The 16,908-nt window shown below is 39.8% G+C and overlaps 2 protein-coding genes across 2 annotated transcripts; one reads left to right on the plus strand and one right to left on the minus strand.

Annotated features, from left to right (window-relative positions):
• The first annotated feature begins 682 nt into the window (after positions 1-682).
• Positions 683-13,442, plus strand: tfe3a (transcription factor binding to IGHM enhancer 3a). The gene is made up of 11 exons (XM_077581510.1): positions 683-1,098; positions 4,395-4,493; positions 4,602-4,673; positions 4,747-4,912; positions 6,921-7,091; positions 7,265-7,345; positions 8,938-9,061; positions 10,630-10,686; positions 10,769-10,844; positions 10,923-11,070; positions 11,171-13,442. Exons 1-11 carry the CDS (start codon positions 986-988, stop codon positions 11,504-11,506), a joined length of 1,443 nt encoding a protein of 480 aa, XP_077437636.1. The 5' UTR covers positions 683-985; the 3' UTR covers positions 11,507-13,442.
• LOC144061247 (myoD family inhibitor) lies at positions 13,348-16,698 on the minus strand. The gene is made up of 4 exons (XM_077581522.1): positions 16,550-16,698; positions 15,908-16,029; positions 15,601-15,825; positions 13,348-14,524 (listed from the first exon to the last, which is right to left on the minus strand). The coding sequence occupies exons 2-4, from the start codon at positions 16,026-16,028 to the stop codon at positions 14,262-14,264; spliced, it is 609 nt and encodes a 202-aa protein (XP_077437648.1). The 5' UTR covers position 16,029; positions 16,550-16,698; the 3' UTR covers positions 13,348-14,261.
• Between the last annotated feature and the right edge of the window lie 210 nt (positions 16,699-16,908).

The following is a 16,908-nucleotide window of genomic DNA, read 5'->3' on the forward strand; positions in this document are numbered from 1 at the left end:
CATAATTAATTTAATCATAATTAATTAACCAGTGATGTAATATTTTAAATTTACATACACTATATAGACCATTGTTTAGTGTTTTTTGTGTGTGTATGTTTGTTTGTTTGTTGTTGTTATTTACTTTTACATTTCAGGAGAAACACGGCTAAATTACTGCAACAAATATTACAGAACTATAATAAGGCCCACCCTAGTTTCATAACGTTGACAGGGAACCAAATGTGTTCTGTTTCTCAAACGTTTATTTTTTTTCTTCCTTGCTGCACATGATATTATTTTCAGTACAAACTAAACATAAACTCTGGTTGACATCACTCCATGGCGCCACCCCACCTCCTTTTTAAAATTGGGTAATCTCTAAAAGTTATTTAATCCAGTTGAAAGAAAAACAAACACGTGGACTAGACCCGCCTCCTCCCGAGCGCTACCTAGCTTGCTGATTGGTCACTTGAGCTGTCCATATTGGTCAGCCGATTGGGTCGACGTCACCTCGGATTTCCCCCGAAACGCCCACTCTCTAAGAAAGACGAAAACAAACAAGATGGCCGCCAGACAGGAGGATAAGAGCAGGCAGAACGCCACTTGATTGGCTGTTAAATTTTTAAACTGAGGTGCTATTGGTTAGAATGTGATCGACCTTCCCCGTAGTCCAACCCTCTTAAACTAGAACTGGAACAACTAGAAATCAGAGATGAGTGTATCATTTGAATTAAAAAATATTTCACCTGCAAACATGTCGCAGGATTCGTGTTTGTAATTATCATCTTAACCTCTTAATTGTTCTCACGATCGCTGCCACGTCACTGTTTAGTAGAAGCAAGAAGAAAGAGACGGATCTATTTGTTTTATGTCTACGCTTGCAGCTGCATATCTGCGTATGCGTGTATGTGTGGGTGCGGTGGCTGCTGGGAAATCAGGCTAATTTCCTCTGTGTTCATTTCGGTCGGTCTGGACGCTCCGTGTCTTCGGTACAGCTGGAGAAATGTCCTCCATCAGTCCCGATCGAGAATCGGACGGAGTCCAGGGCCGGAGTGCACTCGAGCCGCAGACCGTGTTTGTCATCCTGGACTCGGCGGAAAGTCTCAACGTGCTTCGGTGAGTTACCGTTATTTGTTCCTCAGGCTCTACTTTGTCTTCTATTGGCTGCTGAGGCGCACCCGGAAGTCTTATTGATTGTCAAATGTTATTCAAAATATTTCTTCTTTAACGGGGTGCAAAAAGGTCCCCCAAAATGGTGTATGTCGTCATTTTGGCGCCGAAGTAAAGTCTCAAATGTTAAATATCAGGCGCCTCAAAACTTGCTTTTTTTCGTCTCTCAGAATTGGTTCAAGAGTATGTTAACTTGAAATAGTTTAAAGTGTGGACGGAGTTAAGGTTAGCCTACCCTCCTACACACACACACACACACACACACCAAAAAGGGGTTTCGTAAAATTACAGTATGTGTCGTCTTCACTTTGGCGCCAAAGTTAAGTGTTGAAAGATGACCGACAACTCAAAACTGGTGAAATGTGGCATTCTGTAAACTGTACTCAATTGTATTAATCATTGGTGGAGTTGAGGTTATAAAATGAAACAAAAAAGAAACAGAATTTCAGTGGGTGCTGTACAATATTGTAGTATTAATACCATAATAACGACAGACTTGCAAAAGTACTGTACTCACTTTCTGTACTAAGTACAATTACAGATACTTGTGTTAAAAAAAGACTGGTACAAGTAGAAGCACTGATTCACCCCCGTACTTAATTAAATTAATAAATTTGCCGTTTCATATCACTAATGGGGTAGATACCATGGACTTCGAAGAACTGAAACACCGTACGCACTCCCTATCAATGGGAACGTACAATTGAGGGGCACAAGGGTTGAAAGTGCAAATATTGGGACACGACCTATATGTCCCAACAGTAACCGGAAACAGTGCAGGTGTCTGACTTAAGGAAGTGGGGGGCTTTCCACTTGGAAAGATTCCCAAATTCTCAAACTATCAAGATCTCATATGTGGTTTACCTCTCTCTGTTTACATTTATTGTGTGTGACACATCATCAATCGCTGAGGTTAAAAAAAATAAGCTATTTTGAAAAAGTAAGGAGTGGAAAGTAGATAGTAAAAGTTGTCAGAAAAATAAATACTGATAACTGGAAAACTCGACTGAAATAGAGTAACAAAAAATTTGTACTTCATTACTTCCCACTACTGACTAAAGATGATGATGATGAGGTTAGAGGTTCACTGATCCTCTTCACTCATGACAATAACACACACACACACACACACACACACACACACACACACACATACACACATACACACACACCTTGTTGGCTGTGTGTCTGTTTTTTTCCTTTAGTTTATTGCAGTAATTAGGTAGAATTTATGCTTTGAACCATAGTGTACTGTGAGCTCAATTCCAGCAATCACTCTCATACCAACTGTTTCTCAACCTTTATTCATCCAGGTCACATAATTTACATTAGAAAAACATGTCATGGCAAACCCTAATTTTTTTTTACAAGTTAATTAAATGTACCTTCTGCCATCTAGTAAAAGGAGCATTAAATTGTTCTGCCTGCCACTATACCCCGCTGGCACGGTTAATTGAACAAAGTAGCTTTTTTTTTGTAGCAAATAAATAATTTTTGGAATTGGACCTATTATGTGAAATGAGATCATTTTCTGCAACACAACGAATGATCTCTGACAATACACTAAATGCGCTGCAATACACTGGCTGGGTGGGAATCACTACCATAAAAGACTGGAAAACAGACAATACATTATACAGTGCAGGGAACAATAAAGACATTCATTGTATTTATTGATGTTGTTTCTGTGCAGATTTTTTTTTATGTACACAGGTTTCGAGTCCTGTTTAGAGTTTTTTTCAACTCTGTTATTACTTTGAATGACAAAGCTGATTTTCTTATGCTTGTTTTTCTTATGGGTTGTACTGCACACTTGCTCATTGGATGTTGGCCTACGCACTCTGTGACAAGGGGTCACACAAGGAAAACATTTTTTAGTACAACAAAACTAAGATGACCCTTCATTCAAAAAACTTCACACAACAACCAAAAAAAACTCAACAAGACTCTTCTTAAGACGATGATTTCCTACGTTCTCGACACAACAATGTCAGGAACTTCCATGCATGGAAACTTAGTGGGGGAGGAGTAGGGGGGTCTTTGTGGTGAGATGTGGGATGTGAGTCAGCTGAATTGCACACACATTCTTCAGATTTATATATATATATAGTTTGAGGTTGGAGAAGGACAGGAATGAGGAAGAGGATGAAAAACACACAAGTTGTCATCCTAGACAGCAGACCAAGCATTTACATCAAGAATGGGCGACTTAATGCTCTTAATATATTTCATTTTTGATCATACATTTGTGAATGCATGTATAAAAGATCGACATTTGTAACCCAACAACAAAGGATTTGAAGCAAATAACAAAATAACCACACATGTATTTTATTTCCAGTGCAAAGGACTCTCATGTGTAAAAAAAAATACCATTCAAGGATAGCACAAAACTGCTGAACAAGAAATCAAAATTAAGTGCAAGAACTCGTTCTGAGAGTTTATGTCACAAAAATCTATTTGCTCAGAATTGTTATGTTTTTGAGATACTATGTTTGTTTTGTCCTGCATATCAGTCCCAATTGGCAAAAAAAATATCAGGCCAACTCGCATTGTAGTATAGGGCAGTGTAAGCGCAAGTAAGACGTGTCTGCCATCTAGTGGTAAATGGTGATATTACAACTTGAGATCCCTGCATATTCGAATCTCAGCACCCATAGATTCGCATATTAGCAGATACACCCCCGCACCCTCCTTTTTTTAAATTTTTTTTTTATTTTATTTTATTTTGTATTTTCCCAATTTGTTTTTCTGGATTTTTCCCACATCGAACCTGTTTTTCATTGAAAACATATATTGAATGTTTATCAGCGTTTTTTTGTGATTATAAAACAAACAAACATTTTTGGGGGGCGGGATTAAACAAGGAGCCACTCAAGTGTGATTGCAGGCCACCAGTTGCTCCTCCCAGATTTACATGATCAAGACTCTCTCTCTGTATTATTTGCTGCTTCATTTTTGCTGTTTTCCCCCCTCAAATTGGCCAATGAAAAATATTTTTTAGAATTTTATTAATTACCTAATTTAATGATTTTTTTTTTTGATTGATTTATTATAAGGTGATCTAGTCAATTGTTTTTGAAATGCTTAAATGTACACTAAACAAAACACAACTTAACATTTTTGTTTTTAAACTTTATTACTTCATTGGATAATTAACTATAAATAATTCCATGTTAAAAGTTTTTTTTACGGCGTTAACCGAGAGTCTTCTGATTGGTCGGTTGTGTCTGCGCACTCAGGGTGGAGTCTGGCATCGTCGCCGACATTGAGGTGGACGCCCTGCTGCCATCAGACTGCGACACCTTCTACCAGATCAAGAGTCAGCCCATCCGCAGCAGGTAACGCCACCAACGTGTCACCTGTGTCTAACTTTATAATGAACCGCAATTAAACAATTCCTTAAATAAAAAGAAGACATTTATTTGAGTCTTGCCATGTCTCCTCAGTGCTTCAGCGAGTGCCTCCTCTTCCTCCCCCTTGTCGTCGTCTTCATCTGTGCCAGCAGCCATGTCCTCCAGGTGAACGTCCGTCTTGCCTCGTGGCCCGGTCATGGCCGCTGACATCCGATAGTGACGTCGCTCTGTCCTACAGGGTCCTGATGCGTCAGGATCTGATGCGTCAACAGGCTCTTGAGGAGGAGCACAAGGAGGCGCAGCAGCAGCTCCTGCGGTTGCCCGCCGCCTCCTCGTCTTCCCCCGTCTGCGTCAGCGCGGCCCCCTGTGGACCGCCGGCACAAGTCCCAGTAGAGGTGCTGAAGGTACGAGGCAGAGTTTGGTCAGTTATAGGACTTGGGACTTGCTTGAATGAAACACTTGACTTTGACTTGAACCACATTTGTAGAAAAGTTTAGTTTTTTCGGGTGACGGGTGCGCACACTTTGTTTCTTTTCCATGTAGCTTTGGTCGGTCTTGGAGATTGTTTTGAGATTTTGGACTTATGTTCCCTTGTTTTGTGTCTAGACGTTTTTCAACGGGGGCTTTCCTTAAAGGGTTACTTGACTCATTGAGCTATTTTCAGTAGTGAAAAAGTTAATATTTTGTCTATAATGTGTTAATGTTAATGTGATAACTTCATTATTTTTTATGTACAATTAATACCTTTAAAAACTATTTTTTGTACTTGCTGTCTTGTTCTGAAGATGACATCACCTGTGCTGAGGAAGTAGGTAACAACCAATCATGATTCGGGGCTCCAGGTGGCGACGTGGTACCGTCACTTGCCTACGATGCAGGTTGGCGTCGGTTGTGTGCGTGTTTGTTTGAGTGAGTGGAAAAAAAACAACAAAAAAATAATCATTACTCAGTTTGCTGACCAAACACAGAAAACAGGTGAGCTGTGATTGGTTGTTACCTACTTCCTCAGCACAGGTGCTGTCATCTTCAACAGCAAGTGGAAAAAAATGTGTTATTAATTGTACAAGAAAAATAATGAACTTATCAAATTCATTTCACTGCTGAAAATGGCTCAATGAGTCAAGTATCCCTTTAGAAAGATGAGACACAACTATGACATCCTACCGTGATCCGTCATTGCCGTGCTTATGCATGTGTTCCTACCAAGGTTATTTTAGTTAACGAAATAACTAAAATTAAATAGAAAAAACATTTTCGTTAACGAAATAAAATCTAAATTAAAATGCTTTTTTAAAAAAAAAAAAAAAACTAACCCAAACTACATTTTTATGTTTACAAAACTAACTATAATTATAGTGAAAATGTCCTAAGTTTTAGTATTTGGTAATTAAAGCAATATGTGAGCATTTAATGTGATTTTAAGTATATTTATTTCGATGAACCGGAATAAGGACGTTTGAAAGTGTGTGACTCTAGTCCAGAGGTGGGCATCGAGGGCCGGAGTCATGCAGGTTTTGCATGTTGCCCTTCTTCAACACTGCTGATATATGATCAGCTCATCAGCAAGCTCTGCATAAGCCTGATAACGATCCTGCTGATTGGAATCAGCTTGTGTTGGAAGTGAGAAACCTCTAAAACCTGCAGGACTCCGGCCCTCGAGGACCGAGATTGCCCACCTCTGCTCTAGTCTGAGGTGACGTCATCTAGCATCAGCCAATAGAAAAGCACATTCAGATGATGTCATTCCTAGCTGACAATTTTGCATGCTTGAATTTTGGGTCCAATGGCTCGGCTCGCCTGCTTTGTCATTTAACTCAGCCCAAATGCGACGCTTGGTAATAAATAAAAAAAACATTACTTTTTTCACTTTACCATGATGTTCATTACAATAATTTCTGGACTACAAACCGCTACTTTTTTCACTTGCATTCAACCCTGCGGCTAATACAAAGGTGCGGCTTCTCCATCAGATCACAATGGGGCGCACTATAAAGGAAGCGCAAGAGCGTCAGGTAGAGCAAACCAAACCAAGTGAGCCCAAATACAGCAGGAGAGACAGAATGAGAGCGAGACCATTTGCGCCCTCATTATGGAAAAGAAAGTAGCGGAAACCTGGTACGGTAACATTAAAACCTGCGGCTTATAGTCCAGAAATTACTGTAAATATTGCAGACAAGTGATACACTTTAAAAAACAAACAAAAAACTAATACTAATGCTGAAACTAACTAAAACTAAACCAAAACCAAGCATAAAAAAAACTAACAACTAAAACTAATAAAAACTAATAACAAAAAAAAAAAACTCAAAACGGAACAAAAATTTATAACTCCAAAACTATAATAACCCTGGAACTTCCTACTACTAAGTGTTAGCACTTGGACAGCATGCTGACCTCGTTGCCACCTCTCAGGTGCAGACCCACCTGGAAAACCCAACCCGGTACCACATCCAGCAGGCCCAGAAGCAGCAGGTTCGACAGTACCTGTCCTCCGCCGTCAGACCTGCAAGTTGCAACGCTTCCGGACCGTCATCGGGCTCCTCGCTCGGCAGCCGGCATGCTGTCAACAGTCCCAAAGTGGAGGTAGTATTGAATTCATTTTTGTTTTTTATTTTATATTATTTTCTGCATGTGTCGTGACTGATGTTGGCAAATGGTGTGTCTTTAACTTTATCCGTCTTTTGTCTTAGAACTTCACATCCCACTCTGTAATTCAACATTAGAGGGTTAAAATCCTTTCTGATTGGTTCTTTCAGATGGATGAGACGGTCATTGATGACATCATCAGCCTGGAGTCCAGCCTCAGTGACGACTTCCTGACGCTGCTCGCCACCACGGTAATGCCCACCCCCCTCCTCTCATATGCCCGTGTGTGGGTGTGAGAGTGAGTGTGTTTGACTTTGTGTGTGAGAGAGCAAAATTCTATAAGTGTGTGTGTGTGTGTGTGTGTGTGTGTGTGTGTGTGTGTGTGTGTGTGTGTGTGTGTGTGTGTGTGTGTGTGTGTGTGTGTGTGTGTGTGTGTGTGTGTGTGTGTGTGTGTGTGTGTGTGTGTGTGTGTGTGTGTGTGTGTGTGTGTGTGTGTGGGATTCTGAAGACGAAGCAAAAAAAATTTATTTGATGAGGCGGCGTTTTCTTGCCTCTGCTTCTTTTGTGTTGCTTACACAGATCTCACTCCTTCCTCTTCCTGGCCAGTTGTGTGTTTGTGCGTGTGTGCATGTGCTAAGTAATAAGGTTGCTGAGGGAAGTTTTCATCTTAAGGGACATTTCCTCATTTTTAAACAGTCGCTATAGAGAAACAGAAGCAGATCGACTGATTTGCGTGTGTGCGTGCGTATATGTGCTAGCACAGTGAGTGTGTGTGCATGCATGCGTGTGGTGGTGCTACACAATGAGGATTTTAGTTTTCCTGCAAGAGCATGATAAGAGGAGACTTAAAGCAGAGGTAATGCTTTTGTTTTTAACTTTGCAACAATGAGATAAACACTTTTTATTGTTTTATTTCAATTTATCGATAATTTTTATTTGAAGCTTGACTCACAGAACAAAGAGGCAGAAGTTTATTGAGAAATAAGTGAAATTGACAATTTTTTTCACGTATGCTGTTGGCTGATGATTTTCTGGAGTTAGCATTTAGCATCTACTTATGCAAAGCTTGGCTCCAAGAAAGTCTTGTATAGATAGTGTGTGTATATTAGAGAAAACTGTCTTTAATGCTGGTATGCAAACAGTTGTGGGTCTGGAGTGTCTATTTCTGTAAATGTGCCCGTGAGTGTGCCCTTCCGCAAGCCTGCCACACTGTTACTTAACAGTAAAGCTACTTTGCAATTTACATAATAACCAATTTACGATAATTTACGTAATGACCGCCAGAAAGGCTGTTCAAAGTTCCAGCGCGAAAAAGCCACTTTCAAGCACTATCTTGTCAAAGCCAAAAGCTAAACAAAGCTTCAGTGTTAGCACAAATTAGCATTAGCTATGTATAACGTTCATAGTTTCCTTTTAAAATGTGTCACAAAGTATAGAAAAAGTCTAGAGGGTTGAATGAACGTGTGGTTTGTCTTGTCACTTGTTGCAGCTCACTGGATAGCTTAGCGTGTTAGCATTAGCATGTAAGTAAGGCAGAGTTGATGGAACCAGGGGGCACAAGGCCTCGACTTTCTGACCTGCCTTTGCGCCTTATGCCATGTATGTTTTCACACTCCTCATTTATTGCACTGGCTGGAGCCTATCTGATCATACGTTGCTTATCAGTAGCATAATTACATGTAGCAACCCATTAAAGTGATTTATGGTGGTGTACTTTTTTTTTTTTTTAGTATAGCTGCCCATATTTGTGTCAGTATACACTGGCGGCGGTCACGGTATCCACCTGAGCAATGTCATCTATCAACGTTACTCAACAACTCTATGCTCTGATTGGTCATTCCAGCTGCCGGCGGCGGCGGGAAACATGCCGGACGTCTACGAGGAGAGCGGTGGGAAGGCCACGCCCACTGTCACCGTTAGCAACAGCTGCCCGCCCAACCTGTTGACCATCAAGCGAGAGTTTAACAGTGGGTTGCTGCGCTTTGGTGTTTCCATGGTTACAAGAGAGAAATGTCGTAAAGCGGGTGGTGGGCAAATGCTGTTTAATTTTTAAAACGGACACAGGCCATTCATGGAGATCAGGTACAAAAGGAAAAAAGTTAAATGTCTTAATAAAATGGTTTATTTCACGAATGAAAAAAATAAATAAAAATCATTGTCATTTATATTTTATTTTAATTATTTAACCAATTATTTAAACGCGTTATTTTTTAAATCTATATAATCAATGCTTATTTATATTTAATTTTAATTTATTAACCAATTATTCATTGGATTGATTTTAAAAAAAAAAGTATATATAAAATTATTTTACTGAGTTTGTAGTTACAATAAATCAATTAAAATTATTTCATGAGTTGTGAATGGAAAAATTATTATGAAAAAAAGATAAATAATTGTAACAAAAATATATTCTTTTCATAATAAAACAATAATTCATGCTTTTTTTTTATTTGATTAGATTGTATAATTATGTTATACTTAATCAAAAGATATTTTTTTATTTATTATCTAAAAAATATAATGTGAAATTGTTTATTTGACTGGTTTTGTATATACAATAAATCAATAAATTATTTAATGAGATAAATGAACAAAAAAATTGTATGCATACATTTTGATTAATAATAGATAATATGCAATATTAAATAACAATTGTTCGACTAATGCAAAAAATGCCTTTTTTTCTTTGAACTATCTAAAAATTAATGCTTATGTTTTATTAATGATTAAACTGTATATTATTTATTTCATGTTAACTAACTTAACCTATTATTTGATGAATTACGATGTGAAATGTGTACCGGTATATAATTATTTAAAAGTACAATTATTTACAGACAAGAGAATTGACAAATTCATATGATACATACGTTTTTAACAGCTACTAATTAAAACCAGCTTTAATAATACAAAATATGTTACCTGACTCTTGATATACAGGTAAATCAGAGCGGCCATTGTAGTCAAAAAATGTGCCCACCCCTGATGTGAGTGCATCAAATAGTCTGATGTAACAGCCTGCAGCTGATTGGCTGTTGAGCAAGTTAAGACCCTCCTTATCGCCCAACTGCAACAGAGACTGTGTCTTCACTGTGAAAAGTCAGCAAAACTACATCCTTAATTTGACGTGGTCATCACTTCTTACTTCCTGTTCAGTGAACCCCAAGTTAGCACAATCTCCAAAGTCCAGCAAATCACTTTTTTTGAGGAAATAATGCAAGTAGAAATGTATGTACTGTTTGTAAAAAGATTAACATTATCAGTTTTTTTAAACTTTATTATTATTATTTTTTTACTTATATTTCTGTGGGTATTGACATAAGTTAATGCTGTGAAAAAAATATGTTTGAAGCTCATAAAGCAAATCCCTGCAGGGCAAAAAAAACAAAATACAAAACTTGTTTTGAAAAACGTCACTATCATTTGCTTTTTTCTGTAAGCGTGAAAAATCAAAATCTCAGATTTTATTTTCAGGCCATATCTCCCAAGCCCTAATCTAAAGACCGACGTGTACACAATGATGATGTTGCAGATGTGGAGACAAAAGCGCTGATGAAGGAGCGACAGAAGAAGGACAATCACAACCTGAGTGAGTTATTAACTAACAACCTAACTGACAACCTAAACCGCGCTGTAACCAGATTGTTAAAGAGATTATTTTTGTTTTCCAGTCGAGAGGAGACGACGCTTCAACATCAATGACCGCATCAAAGAACTGGGTGCACTCGTCCCCAAGACGCCCGAACCGTCAGTACTTGCGTCCACCCTCTTGTTGGTCATCGCTCGTTAAGTCGTGTGCGCTAACGAGGCCTTGTGATTGGACAGGGACGCCAGGTGGAACAAAGGAAGCATCCTGAAGGCGTCTGTGGATTACATCCGAAGACTTCAAAAGGAACAACAACGAGCTCGCGACATGGAAGAAAGACATAAGCGACTGGAACACACCAACAGAACCCTGATGCTGCGTATACAGGTCACTGGCACTCACCTGTCAATCACAAACATCTTCCCCCGCCCACCAATCGAAACACCTCGTCATCCCTGCCTACCTTTCACAAGGTTGTAATTCACAGGAGTTGGAGCTTCAGGCAAGCCTCCATGGCGTTCCTTTTTCTTGCGGTGACCCGGCCGACCCGCAAGCTTTCCTATCTCCGCCGACCACGACCGCTCTGATGCCATCGTCGGACACACTGGGCTTGGCGGAGCTGAACGAGTTTCACGGCGGCGGCGACTCCTTCTCCTCAGACCTGATGAACGACACGGGACTGGCGGCACTGGAGGACTTCAGCGACATCCTGATGGAGGACGGCGGGCTGATGTCACCTGCGGGCGGTGCCGACCCCATGTTGTCATGTGGGGCGTCTCGCTGCAGCAGCGCGGGGGGGAGCAGCATGGACGACGACCTCTGATCAACCAATCAACAGTGACCACCACCACCATTTCCTCTGACACTGTGGTAACCATGCCACTACTCTTTTGTCATCACACCTCTGTCACCATGGTAACCATGCCATCCCTATCTGTCACCATAACGAGCCATCACCCATCTGTAACCATGGTGACCACATTGCACAACTCTGTCACCATGGTAACCATGCCATCCTCTTTGTCACCATGGTAACAACGCCATCACCATAATATCTTGCGCTCACCCATCTGTAGCCAACTTACACCCCACCCCACCAATCCTGCTTCCCAACCTTGGTAACCCCCCTCCCCCCACTCCCCATCTTCTCTGTCACCATGGTAACCAGGCTATCCGCTTTGTAACCATGCAATCCCTCTGTCACCATGGTAACCATGTCATCACCACCCTGTAACCATTGTAACCACACCACTACCCTTTTAGCACTATGGTGGCTGTCATTCACCACCCTTACAAAATTCTCCATGGTCTCCATGGTAACCACACCATTCCTCCTCTCTGTCACATTGGTAACCATGTCATCGCCCTCCTTGTCACCATAATAACCATGCCATTCCCCTCTGTCGCCACATTCATCCAGTCAATTCGCTTCATCAACATTATCAGCTGTGTGACAAGCGCAGTTTGATGTCTATTTGGCACAATAGTTGTGATTGTTTTAACACTTAAACTATATGTACTACTATATGTAAATGACAATGTAACTATTCATTTACGTCATGACAGAGCATGTGCAGACCTGGCCTGGCTATTCCCATTGAATTGTTTACATGTAGCTCGTTCAGATTGGCAAAAGGAGTAAACCACTCCTTCCATTCAGATGATATCTTTTTATTCAGATTGAGGTAGAGCATTTTCTGTAGTTTGGCCATTCGTTTTCATTCTAACTGGAATACATGACTCCATGTAAACCCGGCTATTGTCATAGCTACAGCTAGCTACATTACCATGCAGATGCTATCCTGCCACGCTAGCATTGTTGTTTGTGTTTGCTTGGATTTTAGCTGTATACTAATGAGTTATCTGCTAGCACTTTGAGGTCAGTGCCAAAAGAAATTGAAATATGTTTTTATAATATATATATATATATATATATATATAATTTTTTACAACAATTTTCATAGACTTCTTTGGTGTGCTTGTGAATATTGCTGGCGTTGGGTGGAATCCTTATACTTCCAAAATTATCCTTTTTTAAGAGACCCCCAAAACGGCCTGTTTGTTCAACCATTAACATCACATCGTAAGCTTTTTTCAACATTTTAAATTGTTCAAACATTGGTGAGAATAACACCCAAACATGGGGCTTGACCAATAGTATACATTTGTAAACAAATATTCAATTTAACAAATTGTGACATTGGAGGTTTTAGGCCTGGCCACAGTGAAATGTTGTATGTGTATATCAGTTCTCTGATTGGCTACATTCTTGGACTGAGTGTTTGTCAATCGAAGCCATCTGTCACTGCACGCTGCATCCTCGTTAGTCCCGAGAATGCAACTCTACATAGTCATTGTGTAATTCCTGTTGAGTTTGTTTTTCTTTACCATTCTGTTGCTGGTACAAACGTTTTAGGGACCAAATGCCCACATGTATGATGTCACATTTCAGGTGTTTACTCTGCTAGCAAGCACTAGCAGTTAGCTGCCAGACGCAAGTTAGTGTATGCTAATGCTAGTGAGCTGGTGACAAGCAGGTCCGTTAGCATTGTCCCGCTGAGCGGTTAGAATTTTTCATGAATATTATTTGTGTGTGTATGTGTTTTTTTTAAATAATGCAAATTATCTGGTTACTATAGCAGCAGACGCTTTGTTGTCAGGATCCTAAAGGGAGTCTATCTTTATTGTTTACAATCATGTAACATTGTATCATATCTATATATAAAAACTTTATATAGAAATAAAGTGAAAAAACACAAGTCTCTTTTTCTAAAATACTATTTTGTCCTCGGGCCCTTGAAAAGCTCTATATAAAGTATTTTTTATTTATTAAGTTCATAAATAGTCTACTGGGTTTTTGTGCCTAAAATGTGATTCTATGAATTACCAAATGCATTATAAAATAAATAGGTGTACATAAATATTGTATTATTTGCAAAGAAAGAAATTAGACATTCATTCCCCTATTAGTCCCAGGTGTCATTGCCACATGCCTGTAGTGCAAAAAAACAAACATTTTGACCGCAGTGATTACATAATTTAGAAATGTTTTAAAATATATTGTTTTAGATTTTAAAATAACAGGAGTTTAATGTTGTAAGTTTGCCTTGCACCGAGAGGGCAGTAATGAGTCACTTGAGAATTTCAAGTGTATTTGTCAGAGCTTTTAGGTGAATAAATGTGTAGGCTACATGAAAAAATAAATAAATGTGTAGGCTACATGTCTTTGATGTTGGCTGTCCAGCCGCAAAGGTTAGCTGAGCTCCATGGTCAGCTCGCGTTGTCTTTTCAGCTACTTCCTGTTTCCTGTTTGGATGTTCCGTAAATGGACAAGCACATCCACACTTCCTGTTCAGGCTGGCCCGCCCCTCCTGGGATGTCAATCGCAGAGTTTACTAAGTTGTGATTCCACAAAACTTGCACAAAAGGGCACATATAGGCAATTGCTACTTAGAATTGGACTGCAGCCCGTGTAGACATGTCACATGACTCCTAGTAATGTTCCTCATCTCATCCGATGAGAAAAAAAGACTCCATATGAAATTTGGAGTGACGTCGTCTTGTAGTCCTCTGGCCAGTCAAGAGGGGAAACAAATTGCGCAACACTCCAAACAGATCTCCAAACAGTCTGCCGAGCTGCTGCACTCTTCCAGGATCCCACAATCCAATGAGGCCTCACACGCCTCTTCGCAGCAGCAGCAGCAGCAGCAGCAGCAACAGGTGTCCACCAACCAGCAGCAGTTGGACATGCTCCCGCCGCACGTTACGCACCTCTCCGCCGCCCAACACATAGACGGAAGCTCGCAGAACAGACACGCCAGCAGGCAGTGAACGCAACAGTCTGTGGAGGATATGAGACAGTGAACGCCTGGCAATACGCTGAATGTTGTCACTTTGTTAAACATATGGTAACAAAATACAGTAAACAGAAGCACATCGGCTTGAGACTCATTACCTCTAAATAATAAATAATAATAGTCAATGCATCATTTCTTTAATAAGAATGAGGTGAGTGTGAAAACAGTATACCAGTTGATAGGATTATTAAACACAACAGTTAAGCTACTTTAGATATGATGCGTTCACTATCTATTCCAAATGTTGCATTCACGGTGTGTGTTTTTCATGCATGCCCATGCACCACAGAGATAAGGGCCACGTTAAAGGTGTCCTGCTGATAAATGTGATGGGTGTGTTTATCTTCTACTTCCTGTCACAGTTACACTCAACAGAAATGTAGAAAACACAATGTTAACCAAAGGTTAAACTATGATAAGTGTAGTTTCTGCATCATAAAACATGACCTATGACGATTTATCTATTTTCAATAACTTTTGATCCTAATTGCTTGGATGTTCTTTTTTTTGGTAGCATTTCATAGTTCAAAGTGCATCATCCCCGCTGAGTCTGACATGCATGAGGAACATGGCTGGGAACTGAGAAGCTCGTTAAGTTGTATTTTTTATTTTATGTTATTATATTTTGTTTATTTTTTTTTCTTTTAACTAATATCCATTCTTGTCATTAGCATAATTTTTTTAACCTTTTAAATTCCAGCTTGTTAGCACAATACGCAGATTAAAAAACGTCCTAAAATAAATCCAAAATTTTCCTAAGTACCACCCGTTATATTGCTAGTAGTATTTCTAAATTAAATGGAGCTTTCACTTCTTAAAATGTAATTCTTCTTCAACGTTATCACATTGTAGCTCCACTTCCTCAAATCAAAATCGCGTCAATCAATGTGGTAAGGCAGAAAACACCTGTTTTAGAAACTAAGAAATGAAACTGCTCCCTTTTTGATAAATTATGTAATCTGGTAAAATACAAAAATCCCCAAAGTTTCATTATATTTGCATTAAATCTAAAATGTTAAAAAGACAAAGAAAAAAAAAGAATGTGAGATGGCCAGCTAACCGTCTCCCGCCGCTTCTTCAATGAGGGCGGAGTTTGTCTTGCAGGAGGTGTGGCTTTTATTGGAGGAGAGACGTTTCAGATTGGTGGCTGCTGAAGGAGGGGGAGGATCTCGTGATAAAGTGTCTATCCCTGAGGTAACATCGCTGATGGCACTGATGACGTCACAGTTAGGTGTGTTTGTTTGGGCATCCGCTTCCCTATGAGCTTCCGGACAGGCGTGCTGGTCTGCAAGTGAAAGCAGGTGAATTCAGTATGATAAACTAACGTTAGCATATATGAGGACTTTATATGCCTGCGGTGACCTCACCTTCGCTTTGGAGTAGGTTTGGTCTGCGGGTTGCTGGCTGGCTAGAGATGCACTCTGATTGGTCGGAGTTCTCAGTAGCTCCGCCTCCTGGGGCACAGGAGTGTGATGCCACCACATCCATCCTTGCCAATGAGAGACGAATAATGAGGAATGTTTTGTGAGAAATAAACATAAATCTATCATTATTATCTACTTAATTTCAAGTACTTAAACTAAACAAGTCATTGAAAGTCACGAGGAAATGAAATTAAACCTCTTTACCGCCCCATGTTGAACATTGCAGCTCTGTTTACCTTTTGGCTTTGATATGACAGAGCTTTAGTGCATCGTGCATCATAGTGGTTCTTTCGCACCGGAACTTTGTCCTGCCTAGCTGCCAAACAATTAGTTGAGAAATTCGGTGTGGGGGTGTTTATATAAGTAAAGATTGACTTGGTTGTTTAATTTCACGCTTGCAGACACTTCAAAGTGTATTTGTTTACAAACTTTAAAAATTCACTTTTCCATGATATGTTCCTTGTCAATAAGGTTAGCATTTTTAAATGTATTAAGCAATCTATTATATAAATCCACAATAGGCTAATAATAAGAAATGTTAGTAACTTAGCTCATGCTGATGTGAGTATTTGCCTAAAAACTTACCTTCAGCCTCCGCACGCTGCTTTGCCCTCCTTCAAGGCCTGTGCGTTTGTGTCTGTGGCACTGTTTCAAGTTGGATGAGTGGTCGTGTGCGCGTGTGTGCGCGTGTGTGCGCGTGTGTCCGTGTGAACGCCCACCCTACTCTGTTGTGCACACTTCACAACAAGAAATGCGGCTGATGTGTAATCTGGATTATTAAATGCACAATTACCAAAAATCCTAAACAAGTGATCATTAATGTAAGCCTGATGTAAAATACTTTTTTTGTTCCAGGCCAGGTTCGCGTCATGTTTTTTAGAAGGATTAGTATTGCTACCGATACTTGATACTTTACTCTTGAAGTTGCTCAATCTGAATGGATT

The sequence above is a fragment of the Vanacampus margaritifer genome, chromosome 1 (genome assembly GCF_051991255.1).
Source record: "Vanacampus margaritifer isolate UIUO_Vmar chromosome 1, RoL_Vmar_1.0, whole genome shotgun sequence".
Taxonomy (NCBI): Eukaryota; Metazoa; Chordata; class Actinopteri; order Syngnathiformes; family Syngnathidae; genus Vanacampus; species Vanacampus margaritifer.

Excerpts from the sequence above, each read along its gene's own strand:
- tfe3a (XM_077581510.1), top strand. The coding sequence starts at position 986 with ATGTCCTCCATCAGTCCCGATCGAGAATCGGACGGAGTCCAGGGCCGG. Across the intron at positions 10,845-10,922 it reads GTCCCCAAGACGCCCGAACC|GGACGCCAGGTGGAACAAAG; the intron begins GTCAGTACTTGC and ends GTGATTGGACAG. Across the intron at positions 11,071-11,170 it reads CCCTGATGCTGCGTATACAG|GAGTTGGAGCTTCAGGCAAG; the intron begins GTCACTGGCACT and ends TGTAATTCACAG.
- LOC144061247 (XM_077581522.1), bottom strand. The coding sequence starts at position 16,028 with ATGGATGTGGTGGCATCACACTCCTGTGCCCCAGGAGGCGGAGCTACT. Across the intron at positions 15,826-15,907 it reads AAACCTACTCCAAAGCGAAG|ACCAGCACGCCTGTCCGGAA; the intron begins GTGAGGTCACCG and ends TTTCACTTGCAG. Across the intron at positions 14,525-15,600 it reads TGAAGAAGCGGCGGGAGACG|ACTGTTGCGTTCACTGCCTG; the intron begins GTTAGCTGGCCA and ends TATCCTCCACAG.